The sequence below is a fragment of the Anopheles marshallii genome, chromosome 2 (assembly GCF_943734725.1).
Source record: "Anopheles marshallii chromosome 2, idAnoMarsDA_429_01, whole genome shotgun sequence".
Classification (NCBI taxonomy): Eukaryota; Metazoa; Arthropoda; class Insecta; order Diptera; family Culicidae; genus Anopheles; species Anopheles marshallii.
In genome coordinates, this window is record NC_071326.1 from 75,947,750 (window position 1) to 75,968,454 (window position 20,705).

At 43.5% G+C, this 20,705-nt stretch overlaps 1 protein-coding gene across 1 annotated transcript; it reads left to right on the plus strand.

Annotated features, from left to right (window-relative positions):
* Window positions 1-14,864: 14,864 nt before the first annotated feature.
* On the plus strand, window positions 14,865-18,048 carry LOC128719970 (uncharacterized). Its single transcript, XM_053813613.1, has 5 exons — window positions 14,865-15,256; window positions 15,481-16,680; window positions 16,746-16,903; window positions 17,057-17,259; window positions 17,323-18,048. The coding sequence occupies exons 1-5, from the start codon at window positions 14,865-14,867 to the stop codon at window positions 18,046-18,048; spliced, it is 2,679 nt and encodes an 892-aa protein (XP_053669588.1).
* Window positions 18,049-20,705: the final 2,657 nt, after the last annotated feature.

The window sequence follows — 20,705 nt, forward strand, 5'->3', positions numbered from 1 at the left end:
TTTGTTGGCAGTTTAGTGGTTAAGAAAGATTCACATAAACAACTAAAACACGTTACTATCCTAGAAGGATTCATACATATATATACATATATATATATATACTCTCGCTTTTACGACGATTAATGCTACAGCAAACCCAAATACCACTATTACCACCACTAACCGGACGTGCGTTAGAGGGTAGCAAGATAAGTTACAAACCTTAGTGTGCAAAACGACGAAAAAAAAACCGTACGGACAGTGCTCAATGAAACTGAAATCAAAACTTTTTTCCCCCATCCCCGATTGATAGGGTATAGATGAACGCGGGGGGGAGGATCGTGTGTATTAGGATGGTGAGAAAATTTAGTGTAGGAAAATCGTTAATTCTTTCCGCCTGAGCGATATTTTATAGGTGTGTATGCGCGAAATAAGGACCGTATTTTTCTGTCGCTGCCCGTCTTTGTTACTATTTTTTTTTACATTGTTAAGAAACCACGTGCAATCCATCGCGGGACTGTATCGTGCGAATGGGGCGCAGTGACGCGTTCCGGGACGACCGGGACGGATGTGTTAGTTACGTGAGAAGCAAGGAAAATCAAATCATCATCCCGTTTTTTCGATATCGATGTATATGTTTAGCACTATGAAGAGAAATAAATGCAACTTCCTGAACGTAAAATAAATAAGATGGGTGTTTTCTTGAAGTTCTTTTAACTATTTAAGTTATCGTTCTATTTCCAAACATTTATTTTAAATTTGTGGCTATTTTCTATTTTCCGAACGAAACCCTAAATCGATTTGTGTAGTTGATAATTGTTTCACCTTTCCCATAGTCTTATCTCTCTCACTGCAAATATATGTGTGACCAGCCCCGACCTGTCAACTCCCTGTCCGACTCCGCCAAACATGACAAACCACTTATGGCTAACCGCCGCATAGGCGCACATTCCAGGAGGCGTTCGTTTGCGGCTACGACTAATGGAAATCTCACCCGAAACTGATGTCACTGAACCGATGGCTAGCTAAAAATACAGAAATATTCAACCCCTCGCGTTGGTTTTTCCATCGGCACGAACATTTCCTCGATGACATTTTTCCCGCCCCGATGACATGTCCGCATGGTAATTAGTGCGTATCGCTTGTTCTCGCCCCCCTTTTGCTCGCTCGTTTCGCTCGTCTTGTGCATCGGCATGTACACACAGCCACAAAACCATACCCAGATCGATCGTTCCGTCCGGCTATGATCACAACTTAAGCAAATGTCCGAGGGACACATACACACCGTCTGGTGGACTGTATTCTAAGAAAACATGATCCACTCTAACTGCATCACCGCCGTCTCCGCGTTTTTCGCGACATTTGCACCCCTTATGACGTTCGTCCCCGGACAGAACGACTGACTCATCCCATCCGAAGAAAAAGGATGACCGGGTAGCGGGTCGAAATTTACAGCATTACAGCCGTGAACTAGTAGACAGCAGTGTGCCGCCACCAAACGTCAAGGATCGGGCACTATTTGTGGATGGTGAGTTCATCTCCGGCTTTCCAGTGGAATGGTGCAGCATTTAGTAAACTTAATGGAGCATTCTATTTTTGCTGCTACAAATGAGTAAGCGACAAAAGTCGAGGACAGCCATTAAAATTAGCCATATGGTGATTAGATTGCTCATTCGCGAATTGATGTCACCTGAATCGGGCGATATTCGTAGTTTCCCTAGGTCAGGATGATAAAGTCGATATTATTGTATTTTTGTATATTGACGGTGACGCAACGTGGAATTTAATCACACTTTTAAAATAAATTTTAATAACGGTCACTTTGATTATTTTTAAGAAAAACAATTTCACGCATTGATTGTACGGAATGTGTGCGTGTGTGTGTGTGTGTGTGTTTGTGTATGTTTGTTTTACATTAGTCCGTTGCAGATGAAAACATTTTCATCGATGAAACAAAGTTTGTTCAACCAATGGAAAGGTAGCGGAAGGATCCATTTCACGTTGGACATTTGCCAGCCAGCGTTACAGATGAAATACTCCGCTTTATGGTTTTACTTTTACTTATCTTACGAGTAAAAGAAGAATAAAGGGATGTTAGTATTGTGGTAAAAATTATTTGGATTTTTTATTTGATTTGATTTATCATATTAGTGTCCGCCCCTAGACTAAACACTAATTATTTTAAAATCTATATTACAAAATATAGCTACATTCTAAAGCGAGCACCAGCACTTAAACGTTTGGGGCGGTCCGGTGGCATTATGGTAGTGGCACCGGTCTTCACACGAACGGACCGGACCATAATCCCATCAGGACCAATCCCCCGCATGAACTGACTATCTGGCTTACGTGGTAAAATATGTCGATATGGCCAGGCCGTTCTAATGAATAAAAGATCGCTGAGATAGATGTCTGAATCCTCAAAGATTGATAAATCCTCAGAGGTTCGTGAATTCTCAAAGATGTATGAACCGTCAAAATGTTAATGAATCAACAAATAATTTTAATTCAGATTTTGAAAAAAAAATCCTTGAAGAATTATGATCTTTGCGAACTCATTGATCTTCAGAATAGTGATTCAGAATTATTTTTTTATTTGCAAAGATTCATTCAACAATTTGACTCAGATTCTTTTTTTTGGTAATACTACAACTTCGAGAGGTCTAGGCCTGCAAATAACTGGCTTTATTTGACTTTTTTTAACCGTAGCTGGATAGCCAGTAATGCGAACGGGAGATTGACCGTGATTTTGCACCGGTCGTGTCGAGTGGACCTAGAGTTACTACCAAATACACTAATGAGCGGCTCGTATCATTAACATTAAATTCGATTCTTTTGAGTGACTAACCATAAATTTGGGCATAGGAAATGCCTTGTGCATGCTGTACGAACATCAATGCAAATGAGTTGTATTAGACTTTTGAGAAGAGTTCTTCATATGGAAGTTCAACGAGGAGTTATTCAAATCACGAAACGACTACCAAAAGACTCATGAATCCTTAAAGATTAATAAACCCTCAACGAACAAGATTGCTGGGCAAGATTCCTCAATCTTCAAATATGAATGAATCCTCTTAGATTCATGACTGCTGTATTCCTCCAACCTCCAAGAAGTTGTTATTTCAGAAGCTAATTGAAATGCTTAAATTTAAAATTCCTTGAATGTTTATCATTCTTATAGGATTATTCCATCTTTAGAATAGTGATCAATAATTAAAATCAAAGAGTTTCGGAATCAGAATCATTTAGGCTCATGAAAATGAATCACATTCACCCAACACCGAAAATGAGGCTAAAAATCGAAAAAAAAAAAACAGAATAACGAAATAAAAAACTTAAATTTATTCAAGACTAAATCGTACACTTTGAAAGAATAAAGCTATTCAATCATTTTTAAAAAAATTAACTCGATCATTTCGTTTAAAATCGTTTTTTTTTCTCGCCCGCAGTAGAACTACACCCTTACTGTAACTACGGCAACCGTTTGCTTCTTCGATGTCGCTTCCGTTGCAAACTTCGCGAGCAACAACCGTACGGCAGCTGAATGCAAGAAGGATACGATTATCGTCTTTTTTTTGCTGCTGTTGTATTCCTCCCTTCATAAGACAGCCCCTTGGAAAGGGGTCCTTTTTCGCGTATGCCACTTCAAACAGCTTCCTTTCCATTGAGCATTGCCTTATAATTCGAATTCGAGCAGGGGTCCGAGACGCGACCGATTTTTTGTTCGGAGCAGGTAGGACATGAACGGAACCCTGAAGCGGGTTGGAAGGTAGATCTGGCGGGACTCGGTAGGTAAATGTGTTTGAGTGAGAATGAGAAAGCTGCATTCATTGCGTCAGCGAAATTTACACGCAACGTGAATATTTTCATCTCACATCTCTCCGATCGTCTAGTAGCGAGCGCAACGTGGTCGGGCTTATACCACACACCACACCAGTTAACGATTGGCCGGCACCGTGAACGGAACCGCTTTTGGAGACCACTTTTTTTGTCGTGGCAGCTTCGGGTTGTGCTGGTGGTTTCGGGTGGAACAATTGTGTGAAAGTGAAATTGTACGCTCCGGTGGATGCTGTGCAGTGAACGTGGATGAAATTTTATTCGATACGATTGTGTGCACGTGAAGGTAGTTCCATAATCGGCTGGTAGAAACTTTATTGCTGGAGTCGGTTGTCTGTGTGGTGCAATAGATCGGGAAAAATACAGCTACACTGACCAAGCCTCAACCCGGCATCAGCTGGCGAACGATCACCATAACTAGATAACCTGCCGATGGCATTACCGTATATGAAGTACGCGCACCTTAACCAACGGTGAAACCTTCCGTATTGATCGCGACATGAGATGTGACTCACACGCAAGCGTCTAGTTTACAAACATAGTGAAGGTATGCGACCTTTTGACAGGACTTCCTGCAGTAACAAGTGCTGTGCAGTGATAGTGGAAATAAAAATAAGTTCATTATCGTCCCTTCCTAGTAACTTTTTTTCGTCTCGGCTTGCGTCGGTCTACAGTGGTATGGATTGTTCATAGTTGAGAGAGTGTCCAAGTCCAAGCCGAGATTATTAGCCAAACCAAACTTGATGTATATTACTGTATTGACGACTAGTTGATAGTTAATTAAACACAAGTGTTACAATAAGTATCTACGTTCACATACCATTATAGGCTCTGCAGGGGTTTCAGAGTGATTGTTCTTGGTGCGATAGTAATATTTTCAAAAATGATCAATTTAATAAATTATTTTTTATTATTAAAAAAAAAATGTATTCAAAGTTTCAAATATTCTTTAACATACTTATCTTAATGCTTAATTATGCACTTCAAATATGAATAACATGTTTGCAAAACAATATTATTAATAATTTCATTAAGCATCGTAAAGGTATTTTTCAAACTATTAATCATACTGCTATATCCAAAATTATAATTTAAATGTATAAAAAATAATAAAAGATATTTGGCAGATAAATAAAAAAACAGATGAACGATGATTAATAGAAACATTAACATAATCTCTCCTAAACAATAACATAACATCCATCAAAACAGCATAGAAATGCTAAGAGATTATTGAAAATTTGTTTCTATGTTAAAACAAACAAGAAAGTATGGAAAACATTGATTTAACAAGCAAAAGAAACACCAGAGCATGTCACAACAAGTTTTTAGAACAGAACGATTTGACGGTTGAAAATATTTGTAACCATTCAACACGAGGTCACTTCACTGCCCTACAGTAGTGACAGGGTTTGAAAAATGATCATCCCGAATGGACGAATTATCCTGCTGCATCGGTACATACGCTCCACCAATACGACACAACCAACCCCAAAACAAAGAAATAAACAAAACAGCGGGGGCGAAAGAACCGATTTCTTAACACGTTCGCAATATGAGTGATTCAAAGGATATATTAATAACTTGCGTAGGAAAAATGAAGTGAGCACACCCACAAAACACAAGCTAACGCGCGCGTACTTTGCGTACTGTTCGATAATAAATTCCCATTAACCGTTCGGTTGGACGTTATTTGACAGTTGCGTTAATTGTACACGCATTCCATTGGGCCCATTGGTGTTTCATGTGGGGGGTAGTTGTGAAAACTGTGGTCCCCTACAGAACCCTGGTTTGATGCATTTTCCCGACGACGGTGTCTTGTATTTTTTTTTTCTGTCTAGGTTGCTTCAGCCAGAGCCGTTAATGAAAAGCAGCACTTCTTCAGTCACGTGTGGGTGTGGGTCGCCATAACGATCGTTCCGGCGAGCGATCGTTATTGATAGATAGTGAGCAACTGTGCCTGTACTGTGTGACTACTGTGGTTGGAGACCACAAAAAACGACCTCAACGACCTGACCCCAACTGGGCCGAGCGAGGGGTGCAGTGGCGAAAGTGGAGTGTCCCTTAATATAGACCTTGCCACGGTCTGGTGTGACATACGGTGGTGTCCATTGAGAATGAGCACAACGCCGCCGGTCTGTTTCGCCGTCCCCGTACACCGGCCGGTGACCTGAAAATGTCGCTGGAGTGCAAACGAGCAAAGTATTCGCGATGAAGCTACGGTGGAAACGTGTGTTCGAGTGCTAGCGAAAACGTAGCTTTCCCGACGGCTAACGTTTGTCTCGCCGAAAGAAAGTGAATGTTTTGATGGTGGTGATAATTTTAGAAAACAAGCGAATTTTTGTGTGAGTGTTACGGTACGAGAGCTCAAATAACTTACCGAGGTGTTTAGATTGTAAGAGAAAGTGGTGAAAGAGTGGCGGAATATTTCAGCACATCAAAACAACGTAATATTCTCGTGCGGTTGTTGTGTATTTTTCCCGCTCGCTAGATAAAGAAATTGAACTTGCAGAAGAAAGCGCGTCCTGTAGCACGTCCGGAGCAGGCCTCACCATGACTCAGGGGGCCGATTCGAAGGCATCCGCTAACGCTGCTGGATCCCGGCCGCGAATTAATCTCACCATGCCGCCAGTCTACGTGGCACCCCAGCAACATACACCGGCCAAATATTCGCCGGCCCACTACTTCCAACAACTACACCAGCAACAGCAACAACAGCAGATGCTCCAGAATCCGCTCTACCAGCCGGGCATACCGGTAACACCCGGGTCGCCCACAAGGATCTCGCTCGGTGCCGATGGTACCGTCACCGAACAGCCCGACTACACCGACTACTACTCGATGTATCCGGCCAAGGCGGGAGAGTTCATGTTTAAGCAGTTCGAAGGCTTCCGGGACTTTACCGTCAACACGGCCAAATCTGGGCTCGGTGTTGGTGAAAAGTCCGTCTTCTGGATGTACACCAAGATCACCAAGTGGTCCCGGAATTGGTTCACCCATTTCTTCCTCTTCCTCATACTCTTCCTGTACTCGGTAGCTGGTGCAGCTCTATTTATCGCTGTTGAAGGTATGTATGTCTGATTGGACGAATTTCCCCGAGCGATATCAAGTCGTACTCCAAAAATATTCGGTTGGGGCAAAAGGATTGAAGTGCATTGGGAATAGCGCGGTTTCTAGCATTCGTCTGCATTATGGTACCTTTTAGTGGATGACTTATGAAAATCGAGATAGAAAGCGTATGTAAGCAAGGTATGGGTTATATTTGTTCAAAATTTCAATCATTTTCGAAATTTTCAAGATTGAGTCCCTCAAATATTCTAACTATTTTATAATATTATGAGAATTAGTGTTGAACTGAACGAATGAAACTGAATCTCTGTTCCACAGATTTGTGAATCCTTAGAGATTCATGTATAATTTGATTCTTAAAAATCTTGAAGATTCAAGAATTTTATTCTGCTTTGAATGGCTCCTCACTGAAGATTCATGTGAAGGACACTTCCCAAAAGATTCATTAAGCACAACACTACTAAGTAATATATGTTGGTAATATTACAGCAGCTTTGGAGATAGTTATTTTTTCTTCATTAATTTTTAAATCATAATGTTTTGGAAAAATTATTACTATTACAAAAAAAATTTATTGTTTTTGTTAGTCAAGGCCTTTAAGAGTTCCAAATTTATGTTCAAAGTATAATTATAAAGTTATAAAAAGGCTACAAAAAAACACTTTAATATCACGTTGTTGTAAGATTTTCATCTCCTTTGCTAACGTCGCATTTAACGATTTGTATGTGATTTTTATTGGGCACGTTGTGTCTGCTCTGTTGCTTGACGTGAGGAAGAACGATTTTGACAACGCACTAAACATCCATAAAACGGCCGCTTTCCCGCTACTACTTGCCTACTCTCAAACTCCCTTTTGCCCCAACGCGCATATATTTATATTTTAAAACAAAATCCGTGACGACACACGCACAGTACGGGTTTTGATGTCATTCTCAACCATCATCGGACATTATCATCTGCCGCAGCGTTTGCAGTTTGCTGCTAGCCAAAAGTCATACGAACCATTTTGGTGCTGGTGGTCTGTTTTTTTTTTGTTGGTGTGTGTTCAGACATTATGCTTTATTTTGTTATTTTGTCTCGATTTACCATCATGTCTCTGACCCCCGGCGGGGTCCATTCCTCCGCGTTATGCTCCATCCAGTCATCTAAGTCGCCCCACAAAAGGTTTGTGCATTGGTTTTGGTAGGAACAGATGCGATGGTGCGAAAGACTCGTCACACGAAATCGGCTGTCGTTAGCGCAGTGATGTGCACGCGGTCACACATTTATTTATTTTTATTTTGCCTAATATTTTCCGTTAATCATCCGCTAAAATTATCTTCCCCTTTGGGGCCTTTGGTCTGCGGTTGTGGTTTTTTTTTCCTCTCGAGAAGGAATTCAGGGAAACGCAACGCCGGCCAAACAGTTCCAACGAAACAGTGCGTTTCGCTTTCAGTTGCGAAGCGTGCTAAACGGTGGTGGGGATTTTCTCGGCAAATTGGAAGGAAAAACCCCGTGGCACCGGTGTTTGAGTTTTCCATCTTCATCGTCGATGACCCCCTTTTTTATTTTGGGGAACATGTCAACGCTGTCAAATGTCATCATGCGGCCGATGACGGACGATCTGCTGACAAACGATCGCGTGAAACATTACGTGCAGGTGGTTTGCTTTCGCGGCATCGGACAACAAGCGACACAATGCGACACTAGAAGCAAAGTGAGAAGATGTTCTACTTTGCCGACATGTCACTGATTTGGACAGCGCAACAAGCATTGTCAGCAAAACGGTGAACAGGATTATGAAGGGATTATGCTTCATGATCACTTATGCTGATGAAACATCATTTGAAAATAGATTTAGAATCTGTCGAACGGACACGGATCTGAATGGGTGTTGAACATGTGTAATCTTGTAGCAGCGACACACTAAAACAGCTCTCTTAGTAGAACCAGACGAACAGGATTAAACATTAAATTCAAAGCATGTAATGTGACCATGAAATTACTTTAAGCTTTAAAGGACATGAACATGCCAACTAGTTTTAAACAATTTTGGATTGTGGGACACATGTTGTTATTAAAAGTAACAACAGTTCTCTTCATCTTTGTCGCCCATCTTTAGTTTGGGTTATTAAAAAAATAACATACACATTTTTGTAGTTTTTATCACAAAGTCACATTTGAATGTGAATAGAAAGACTTATTAGCAGCACCCTCGCAACGAATAAATTGATTCCAAATATAACGTTCCAGCATGCCGTTGCATGTGTAATTAAAGGCTCGAAACTTTCCTCGTTACATAAATGATGCTAATAGAATAAAAAAGTGTATAGTTTCTGTAGTAGTACGGTTTGAACAACACTTGTATAGAAATAGTTGGCAATTGCTTTTATTTTAAATAATATAAACCGACGAATACACCTATCTCATCTACTCTTATGGGCATAGTGGTAAAAGCGCCTAAATGTATGCAATCAGCCTTGCAATTCAGTAGTTTAACGATGTTTTCCTGCCTAACAGCTACCAGGGCGAGTTTGCGTAACAAATTAGATAGAAAAACATAAATTAGACAGAAAAAGGCGATGAATTTAAGTAATTTCGGAGAAACTTTGCCAACCCCATTGCTGCTCACACTTTTATTTAGTGATTAAAACGAGCATCGAACCCACCCCTTCGAAAGCAAAGCGCAAATTAAAGTAATTTGAAACGGACACATATGCTTTAATTACCATTTTTCATCACCTTTCGTTGCATCACTTTTGCGCTTCCGCTAGATAGCGGGCTTTCCCCGTGTTATAATACACACAGTCACAGTCATTCCGCTAACCAATTCACTTACACGTTTATTCAGCGCGCAACACCATCCTGCATCAATCACAGACCGGCATTAATTGCTTCGCATCGTAAAGCGCTTGTTACGACATTTTAAAATCTTCCTCCCCCCCCCAGCCTTGCTTGAGGTCAGAAATGACGTATGTAATGCGTTGAATGACGTGCTTCGCCAAATATCTTCTGCTTTTGCATACCCAATTTCCACTAAATATTGATTATTGCACTGTTAATGCGCATCATAATGCCGTCTGGCTTTAGGCGAGGTCGATAATCTGCCGGAAGTTGATGTTGCTACTAACGGTTTCAACGATTCTGTCGATGACTTCTCCGCTACTACTGCTGTTGCTGATGCTGCCGCTAATGTCAGCCTTATGCTGCCCGTACCGACTAGTGTCCCTGGTAAGTTGCACCACATCCACACGTGCCACAACGTGCCCGCTGGGGAGAAATATACCCCTTCTTCCGGTTCTGGTTTTGTGCGATGGCCGTGGAAGGATTGTTTATCGATCGTTAATCGATGCGCACCCTTGCTCACGATCGACTGCACTGGACTGGGCGGGTTGATAAATCAGGAACGCATCGAACCGGTACCGTCGGTACGCGTGTTTGATCGTGACCAATTTCCCGACTACCGCTTTATTTTCATTAATCCCGGCTTGGTTTTGGTTTGGAGTGGGTGGTATAAGTGTGGTTGTGTGTGTTTAATGTTACCCCTTAACACTAACCGACTAACGCAAGGGTACGCGATCGCGGGAAATGCAGACCGATCCCGAAGATTGCATTAATTATTTATCCTCCAGGTCACGAACCGCTCTATTCAATGGGGTGGAGGCGGAAAATTTAACGATTACGGGGTGGAAATCCGTTTCTCAATAATTTCCCCCTTCTCCGAACCGCCACTCCCGCCCCCTCCATTCCCCCTGTTGCCGGTGCCGGCTCAACAGACAGCGAGATCACCACCTGCTCCGGCCGGCAGACCCAGCTCAAATTTCATCGCTGATCGCGGTTGGATGGTTTTTTGATTTGTTTATGGGGTGGCGATGGCTTAAAAATAAATTCTCGGACCTGGGGCCGGTCACTAGCTTACTTCTGACGTGAGGAAAAATGACTTCGAATACGTCATCGATTCGATGGCCCCCGGCGCTCGGCAAAGCGTCGGAGGTACCTAGAAGCGATGTTCATTTGCACGATTTTTCACGATCGCCGAGACTTGGACTTGGAGCGGCTGAGAGGGTGGAAGAGTGAGAATAGATTTGAGTTTGCAAGGGGGGGTTGGGTATTTGTTGCCATCTCTCTCAGGCGCTCGTTGTTTTCTTAAAGCTTGTTGTGTGTTTGTTCATTGAGGCGAAATTTCCCAGCGGTGGAAGACAGCTGATGGAAATCTTTGACTTCGCGTAAAGGATGGCTAAGGATGGTGGAAAATGGGAGGGGTTTTATTGCTATTTCCCATGTGTGTGTGTGTGTGCATTTTACTGTTCCCTTTGATTCATACGATCAACTCTACCTACCAGGTCAATATAATTACGTCACTATGCGTCGGTGGGAGTTTGATTGCTTTGGGTTTTACGAGCTGGTCCCGGTTTATTGTTAAACAAATAGTACAAAGTCGAACCGTGGCAGTGCCTAGTGTAAATGCAAATACACGTTCCCCGACACTAGACACTGTTCCACCGGGCACGGACAAACCGATCACCGATCGACTTCGGAAGAAGTTTACTGCCACGCAGAGACGACCGATTAGAAATGTTTATTTACGCCAAAATCGGTGGCCTTCGTGTCGTCTCTTGTGTATGTCGTCTCGCGGAAATATTAATTCGATCGTACTCTTGTTTATTGTTTTCCTCCGGGAATTAATTTTTTTTCTGGGTAATTTTGGCTGCTGACAAAAAAAAAACACTACGACAACACACATATACGACTCCTAACTGGCTGGTCGGGACGCTAGGAACGCACGAAAAAAAGATGGAAACGAACGTGAACCACGCGAAACGTATGCTGGCGAAAAACCTACGCATTCTGGCGCTAGATCGCGAGAAGCTAGAGGTATGTTTTCCGTTCCGAACTGGATAATTAGACCGTTTGAAGCAATAAAATGGAAGAAAATTGTTAATGTGTATCGGGGGGGTTTTATTTTTCTTCAACTACCGCCAGAATCCGGATCCGGACATCTGGGAAGGACGGGCAATAAATCTGGTCGAGGAGTACAGTGCCGTGTTGTACCAGTCGTACAAGGAAGGATCGTTCGAAAACAAGCAGAACAAAAAGACCTGGTCCTTCTGGAATGCCGTCTTCTACTGTGGTACGATCTACACTACCATTGGTGAGTACTTTATGATTCGCACAATATTTGTAAGAAAAATAATTCTGTCAAAAACGTGTCATAAGACTTTCAATCGTGTCATAACGTCAACAAGCAAGCGCATTTGATAACTTCAATAGAATTTTAATGAAGATTCTATAGTTTCCCAATATATATCTATAATATCATTAGTTACCTTACTTCATTCCTTCAGCTACGGTTTTTTATTCAAATTAGATTACATCGCAAAATATCGGAACACTGGATTTTCAAATTTTCAAATTCAAATTCAATTTTCCACGGAACACTGGAAAAATGGATTTAAATTTCTAATCTTTAGCCCTATTCCGTTTCATGGGTCAAACCACAGAATCGGTCCGACCGACCGTTTATCTTATCTTATTGGCAATCTTTCGTTGCAATTATATCTGCTCAGAGTCTCTGGGTCTGCTCTTGAGGTCGACGAAATTATTCTTTCGTCTGAACTGAGTGAGGTTGTTCACTTATATCGAAGAACTGATCATGATCAAGATTCATCCGAGTACCCTGCACTGTTGTGTTGGCTAAGCCTGGTGTATCGGCATCGTTACAAGAAATGTAACGCACCTGACCAGCTCGAAAAAAGCTTAGTTACAAAATATTTTACAACCGGGATCAAAGTATAGAGGTACTCGGTACTCAGTCCTTCTTACATAGGATGTCAGGGAAGACGAAAAATTCAAGTCCCAAAGGATGTCGGGGAGGACAAAAAATTCCCATAAAAGTAGCCATCTAGCGTGGCAACATATTTTGCTTTAAAATTAATAAAATGCCTCGTAAATAACAAACATGTGTGATGGAAGTAATTTTTTTACAATTTTATGATGTGTCTTTATTGCTTAGTATATTCGATCAAAGAAGTAAATAGACTACTGAACTTAAAAAAAACATTGAAAACAAAATTGACTAAAAATAAAACAAAACAAAACGTACTTAAATTAACAGAACACACTGTTTAACGCTTTCGTGACGCGTTCGTTCTTTTAGCTGCCCAGGGAGCACATTCGAACGGACCGAAGTTGGCACGAAGCGAAAGATTGGCCGTTTTTGAGTCGACAAGCGAGCCGAATAGCAGGATTGTTCGACCCATCGAGGGGGTGTGAAAGGAAGGAGGAAGGAACGAGAAAGAGGCTGTGCGGGGGTCTAGCTTTCATTCTCTCTCGACAATCAGTCTCGCACAAGCGGCTGCGGTTCCACCACAGCTGTTTTCGAGTGTGAATAGAAACACGCTATGCAACATTTTTTATATTATTTGATGCACATTTTATAGTGCATCAATTAAGATTTTATCTTATTTATCATAAAATGTTATCACTTTTCACTACACTTTTTATACTGTTGTTCTAAGCGGCTGCTTGGATGCCATATGCGAATTAATCATGCAACGGCCACGCGTATAATTTCTGCTCCTTGCTTTGGAAGAAAATAGGAAAGCACACGATGTTGACAATATGTTGTTGGCAATTTTTAGTAAGTGTCAAACCATGTTGTCATTGAAAGCGTCGCTGTTGAGATTTACGGCGGCAATGTTGACTTGGACCGAGAAACGCTGTAATATCTTACCAAGAGCCGCTCAGTATGTGGAGTCAGCCGGTGTGAAACGCAGTGAAAATTGTTCCTTGGGCGCAACGTTTGTTTAGTTTGTTCCAAATGCTTCACCATTAGTAAAGATAATACTAACTGTGGGTGATTTATTTAGATAAATCACATTAAATAATTTTGCTCCTAAAATTTTTCCTCTCGTCGGTAGTTTGTACCCGGGGGAAAATCATCTTCCGCATTCGAACCTCCGGTATGATGCATTTTCCATGCAGATGCGTATTTTTGCCCAGAGATGCGCACTGAAGGTAGCGTACTGCAGTGATGACGGAATCTGTCTGTTTGTGTTTATTTGAATACCTTAGCTTCCTTGAAATGCATTACCTACCAATGTCACGGACACTCTCTTGCGAAACTGTGGCGTTTGAAGGTTATTTGTGGTCATGCGGATTGGGCAATAAAACAATAACGAAAACGTTTGCCCATGATTCATTGATTGCATTCCAAGTGCACAATCACGAAACAGCTGATATTTAGCCGTCACCACCAAAATCTTGCGTTCGAGAGCACATGTTAAGACCGCAAGGTGGATTGCTCGCTCGCTCACTCGTCCACAAACGATTGCGCTCGGGTGAAAGGAAAATAGGGAAAATTGAGTATACGAAAAAGCTCCATTTGTACTGTGTACACGTACAACGCAAACAGCCCCCAAACCGGTGGCCAAAACGTTCTCCGCGTAGTGGTACAGTTTTTCGCTATGGTTTCGCTTATTTTTAGCCCCATTCCGAACCGCAGAACACTTCGAGCGGCCGTCCCGAACGGTTCCATTCGTTGTGCTTGCGTGCTCGCCGTGTGTGACGTGAGAGAATTTTTCCACCGGATGGAAACCCCAGCAGGGAAGGTGATCAGTTTTCCATCGTAATGCGTTCAGTTGCGTATAAGTGCTTGAGACTGTTGCGGGAAAACGGAAAATTGTTCGCTAATAGTGCTAGTGTGATAACTACGATTCCACTACGGTTGTGAATGAATACGGTGAAGGAATTTGAAATTTCCACCTGATCCTGGCAGGAAACGGGGTCATATTTCGTGAGCAGTATGTGACAAGCTGTGGAGTGAAAATTTGGGAGCGAACGAGAAATCCGAGCGAGCGTGAGCGTGGAAAATTATATTTAACCGCCGCCGTTATTAGTGTCGTGCAAGCGCGTGGGACAGCTGCCATCGGGAGTACGTGCCCTGAAGCAATAGCAGCAGTGTGGTGCTTAGTTTATTGGTGAATAAATTCGTCCGACCGATGGATACGGCCGGGAGCGGTGCAGTTCCGGTAGTGGCGAGACGGCGCCGCCGGGCAGCCAGACAGCAGCGTGAATCAACGCCGGATCCGACGCGCGATGGCAGTGTTGGAAGTCAGTCGAACTCTTGTGACGATCAGAGCGGTTCCGAATCGGCCCGCGGCCGTAGCACGGTCGAGAGCAGTCCGTCCTCTTCGAAGAAAAGTTTGATCGAGCGGGCGATCGAGTACGGTAGCTCGCATCGGAACAAAATACTGGCCCGCAAGGAGAAGAAACTGTCCAGCGCTGTGGCACCGCGGAGCCGATCGGTGCCGCGCGATGAGGGCGATGTACCGAGCAGTCCGGAAATATTCTCACTATTAAGGCGAGCCAAGCGAAGTCTATCGGCGGCACGGTAAGTTTGGCAACTGCTTTGAGGTGTTTATTACGAGGCTTATTGGTGTAGCAGTGATTGACGCCCATTGCTGAGATACCGGGGAATTCTTGGGGACAAAAATAGTTTCAAACTCAATTGACGATTTGAAGCCGCGATCAATTGAATTTCATAGCTTTGTTCTTAGAAATCCTTCAAGATTTAAAAGTCACTGATGATCTCTTGTCTTAATTATTTTCTTTTAGTAAACCAAAAACGGATGATTCCAGCGATGGCGGTCGCATCTCCGACACAGAGGTTCGCAAGCGACGCGAACGTATTGAACGCTTCCAGAGCGAACGATCACGCGAAAATGCCGATGGAACACCAGCCGCACCGTTACAAGCGAATCTGCAACGATTCAACGAAGAGCGGCGTAAATTTGAACTGGAAAAGTTGAAATTCTTGCAGGAAAAGCGTGAACTCGATCGAATGCGACTGAGGCGCTTCGAGAAGTATCGTGAAGAATTGCTTGAGGAGCAGAGCCGCAAGCTAAAGGTCAAACTGCAGGAGGAGCGTGCTAAAAGCATCGAAGCCACTCCGTTGCCACCGTTGGCACCGTCCGTAGCACACCGCAGCCGTACCCCAACACGACCGTCCGATAGCCTGTCACCGGTCGTTGGCAAAAAGAAGATACTGATCCTACCGAAGGCCCGCTCGTCGAGCCGGTCTGCATCGACCAGCGAAGATGAGGGACGTCTGTCGTCCGACGAGGGAAAGAAGCAAACGATCCGTCGTCGGTTTTCACCTCGCAAGCCGAAACGATCGCGATCGTCAAAGCTTGAACCGGGCGCTAGACGTGCACCGCCCCGCACGGATGGGATAACATCGCCCGAATCGGAGTTACCTTCAGATTTTCAACCGGAAGAGCCAGAGATCCAGAATCGGCGCGATTCTCCGGAGCCCGAAATGGTGCTCACACACAGACGAGCTGGCGGACAGGAGGAAGAAAAAAAGCAGGTGGAGATTGAACCATCAAAAGCAACTCCAGTGGAAGACTCCAAAACTGAAGATGTCTCAGAAGTAAAGAGTGAAGAAAAGCAAGCGATTGAAGTTGACGAGGATGTGACACTTGAGGAAAATGGTCTAAAGGTACGCCAACGACGTAGGCCTCTTGTGCTGTACGCAGAGCAACCCGGTGAAGTCTTCACCTGGAGACAGCTCGCCCAAGAGTGGTATGAAATGTGGCAAGACTTCCTGGACGATCAGCCGGAAGAGATCGTCCGGATGCGCATACAGGTGAACCACTGTTTGTTTTACTTCGCCGTAATGGTTGTACTGTGCGGTGTCGGAGGTATTGCGTTCCGGTTGACCGAGGGCACGTTCGAGTCACAGTACAAGTGTGGAGTTAAGCGCGTCAAACGAGAATTCATCGATCAGCTTTGGCTTTCTAGTCACAATCAAAGGTAACGACGCGTGAGGGATGCTACCCGGTAGTAAGACAATTACAACTTGACATTCATTCCAACAGGGAAGAGGACTGGAAGTTAACGGCACGGAATCGTTTGCGCAAGTTTGAGGAAGAGTTACAGATTGCTTTCGAAGCGGGAATGAAGACGTACAGCGGTAATACGGCGTGGAACTTTGTAAATGGCGTGATCTACTCGCTTACGGTGGTGTCAACGATCGGTAAAGAAGCATTTTCGAAGAATAAGAAACGATTTTTGATAATAAACTATTTGTTGTGTTGTGCTTTCAATAGTGTTTAGTTCACTTGCTGAAGCGTTTTGTTAAAAGATTTGCTAACAGGACATTTATCTTCCTTTCTGAATCGTGCTCTAGGCTATGGACACATTTCACCATCAACGACAACGGGTCGAGCGCTTACAATTTTATACGCAATCATCGGTATACCCATCTTCCTGATTGTATTGGCCGACTTTGGCAAGCTATTCACGAGGGGTATCAAGTTCATGTGGGCCTATGTGCGACGTCTATACTATACTGGTTCCTTCCGAAAGGTCCGGAAGACGGCACAGGTGCAGGTGAGTTGCGCTGTTTCCGTTTTGTAAGTAGGAGTCTATTTGATGCCATTATTCTAATTGTAGGAAGTGATGAAAGGGCTGAACGTTGTGTACGATATGGTTCGGCGACCCAGTACAGACAATGAACTGCAAGGTGCAACGACCACAACTGCTGTTCCAGTACAGCCGCCACAGCCTCCACAACCTCCACAGCCACAACCTTCGCAAAGACCACCATCGGAAGCGCAACCAGTCGGTGGCACCGGCATCGAGACCATCCCCATCCCGGACACGCCGACCACTCCCGTACCGGAAACCTTTGAGATAGACGACGAGTTCAATCTTCCAATATCGGTCGCGATCGTCATTTTGGTTGCGTACATGCTGTTCGGTGCCAACATCTACTGCCGGTGGGAAAACTGGAGCTTCTTCGAGGCGTTCTACTTTGTGTTTATCTCGATCTCGACGATCGGGTTCGGTGACTACGTACCGCAGCATCCGATCTACATGATGTGCAGCATACTGTACCTCATCTTCGGGCTCGCCCTCACGTCTATGTGCATCAACGTGGTGCAGCTGAAGTTGAGTGATAGCTTCCGCCAGGCAAGTGCCAAGATTGGTGCCACCATCGGGCTTCAGATGGCGGAAGCGGCATCACAGCATCAGCACTCACCCGTACACACACCGATCGAGCTGGCCGCAGTACATACCTCCACCCCAACCAGTGCCGTAAACGTCAGCCTGAAGGATACTCCGACCTTACCGGCACGACCGTCCACATCCGTACCAAAGCCGGAAAAGAAAGAGTAAAACAATATTCACGGATACGCACACGTACACGCACAAGTACAAGTACCAAAATCGAAAGTGGACAACGAAACCCTCAGACGATGGACTTCGACGGAAAACGCAAGCGCTCTTATTATCTTACCATTAGCTAGGAGTTACCAAAAGAAAAGAAACAAATGCATTATTAAGCATTCGCGATGACGCGTGGTGCAAAAAACGTGAGAATGGAACGAAGATTGTTATTTAATGTTAAGTTTAAGGACGAACGTTAACAGCCGGACACTGCACCCGGTGCAAAACCGGAGCTAACGTGGGCGGCGGCTGTAGGTTAAATAAAGCACAAATGTATGTTGAAAGCCGGAAGCTTCCAGTTTTGCTATTTAAAGTTTGTTTGCAGTTGCCTGGAATGTGTATGATCGAAATAAATGCTGATATATATTTTAAAATCGAAATTTATGTGTTTTTGTTCAAAGAACTGATTTTTTGAACACAATCGAATAAAACTCCTGGGGTGTTTCATTCAAAGAAAATAGAGAAAAAAAGAAATAAGGAAAGAAAAAACTTACTATTGGAAAGGAAAAAAATAATATAATCACAGCAATGGCGGCAAATAAAACTAATAACAAAAGAGAGATAATAATTAACAACAGAACAGCACAAGATGAAAAACAAACATACAAATAAATGGTTAAAGAAAAAACAAAATAGGGAAAGAAATAAAAGAATAAAAGTGAGCAATTGATATCAAACCTAAATAAACCACAAATGAAGAAGGAAGGGTTATAAACAAAAAATGAAGCAGGAAATGAATGACGAAACAAATTCATAAACAACTGTAAAAATTAGTACACAATCAGGTAAGTAAGAAAAAGAACAAATGAGGAATATGATCAATAATATAACTGTAGTATGAAAAACAATGTTAAAACCAATTAAAACAATTGAAAATGATTATCAAAAATTGTTAAATTTTTTAGCCAGCTAGTAAATTAATAATAGAAAAATAGATCCCAAATAGGGTTGTACAAAATAGTAAATAGTAATTAAAATGTCAAATGAAAATTAAAATTAAATCTAAATGACGTCCCAAAACACAACAAGATAACAATAAAAACTCCCCACCCGTAATTTCTCCTTCCATCGGATCAACCACAGTTAACCACTTGTTTGTGCAATAATATCTGCGCCTCCATCGAAAAACCACCCCACCCACATCCAACAACCAACAACAACAAAAAAAAAGAGGAAAAGCGGGGAAAACAAATTGCGTGACTGTGGCACAGCTAAAACACAGCGCTAAAAAGGCAAAAAGCAACGGTTAAGGATAATGCCATACGGCTACGCGCACATGCGCACACGGTGGAAAACAATACACCGCACACGCACGTACGCGCCTACTGCGTGAGGGGAAAGCTTGTTGTGATTTTTTAGTCGCCCCTTCGCTGGATGCCACACGGTTCTTCCGTCAAATGTGAGCGCTGCCAACAGTGCCGCAGCAAAAATCGATACTCGCTGTGTGTTGCGCTGGAAAAGTTCGTAGTTCCGTACCGTTTCCGCTTACGGGGTGAGTTTGCGTTTTGGGATATTTGTGAATGGAAAAAACCGTACCGTGCGATGGTAAGATAAGGCAATTCGCCACCGGCAGGATGTAGTCTAGCGGAGGGAAATGAAGAAAAGCTGTGATGCGCCTTGTGCCGTTGTGAAAATAAGGAAAAGTGTAGCACAATTTCCGTGAACCTGACATCGTGTCCTCCATCGTTCCCGAGCAAAGCAGATGGGCGTGCGAGGATAGCTGTGTGTGTGTGTGTGTGAGTGTGCGTGCTGTGTTGTGTGAGCGTGCGTGCGTTTCACTGTGTGTGTTGGGTAGTCCTGTCCTGGCTGAGTGTGTGAGAGACGGTGGCGAAGGATTTTTCTGCTCCATCACTTGAGCCATCAGAGTCGCACAGCACGGAAGATACACACTCCGCGTAGGATACGGACTGGTGGTGTGCAATTTTCAAGGCGAATGTGACGGGCAGCTTTCTGTATCGGAGTTTTGCCCTGTGTCTCGCATTGGGTATTACGCGGTATCGTTGGGCGAGGATGGCAAAGGATGGATAGTGACGGTGTGGTCAACATTCGTATCACCACACCTGCCGACAGCCGTGTGCAACCGTGCTCTGGTGCGTTTGGGGTGTGTTTATTTTAGCCAACTCAGCCATTTTGGAAAGTAATTCGCTAGTACGGGCGATCGCTAAACAGGTGCAAAAGCATCACCACCAAATCGCAGTAGCCTTGTCCGGAGAAACGGGTGTACCATACGGGTGTATGTGGATGAGTCTGGTGTGGCAGCAGTCAGCGTGAAAATCTAACAACGACGATGGCACCACATTGCCCCAGACGGGCACAGGCGTCCGCGGATGATGGATAGTGTGGTCAGACCAGTGACGATGGTGTTTTAGTGAAATTTTTCCGTTAGTCAAATTTTGCGGTTGCTTACCGTACGGGTTACGAGTCCGTCGTCGAATAGGATAGCACAAATTTTTGGGGTTGACTGGCTTGGCTAGTGTGCGAGCAGTATGCAGCAGCTGTAGGATCGATTTTTGTTCCACTTCTCTGCTTCAGTCCGTTTCGGAATCGCATGAGCTGTACGCTACTCGCTTCTAGAACACAACAGAAGTAATAAAACTTGCTTGTTA

Coding starts and splice junctions, on each gene's coding strand:
- LOC128719970 (XM_053813613.1), top strand. CDS start 14,865: ATGGATACGGCCGGGAGCGGTGCAGTTCCGGTAGTGGCGAGACGGCGC. Junction 15,257..15,480: donor CGAAGTCTATCGGCGGCACG/GTAAGTTTGGCA, acceptor ATTTTCTTTTAG/TAAACCAAAAACGGATGATT. Junction 17,260..17,322: donor GGAAGACGGCACAGGTGCAG/GTGAGTTGCGCT, acceptor TTCTAATTGTAG/GAAGTGATGAAAGGGCTGAA.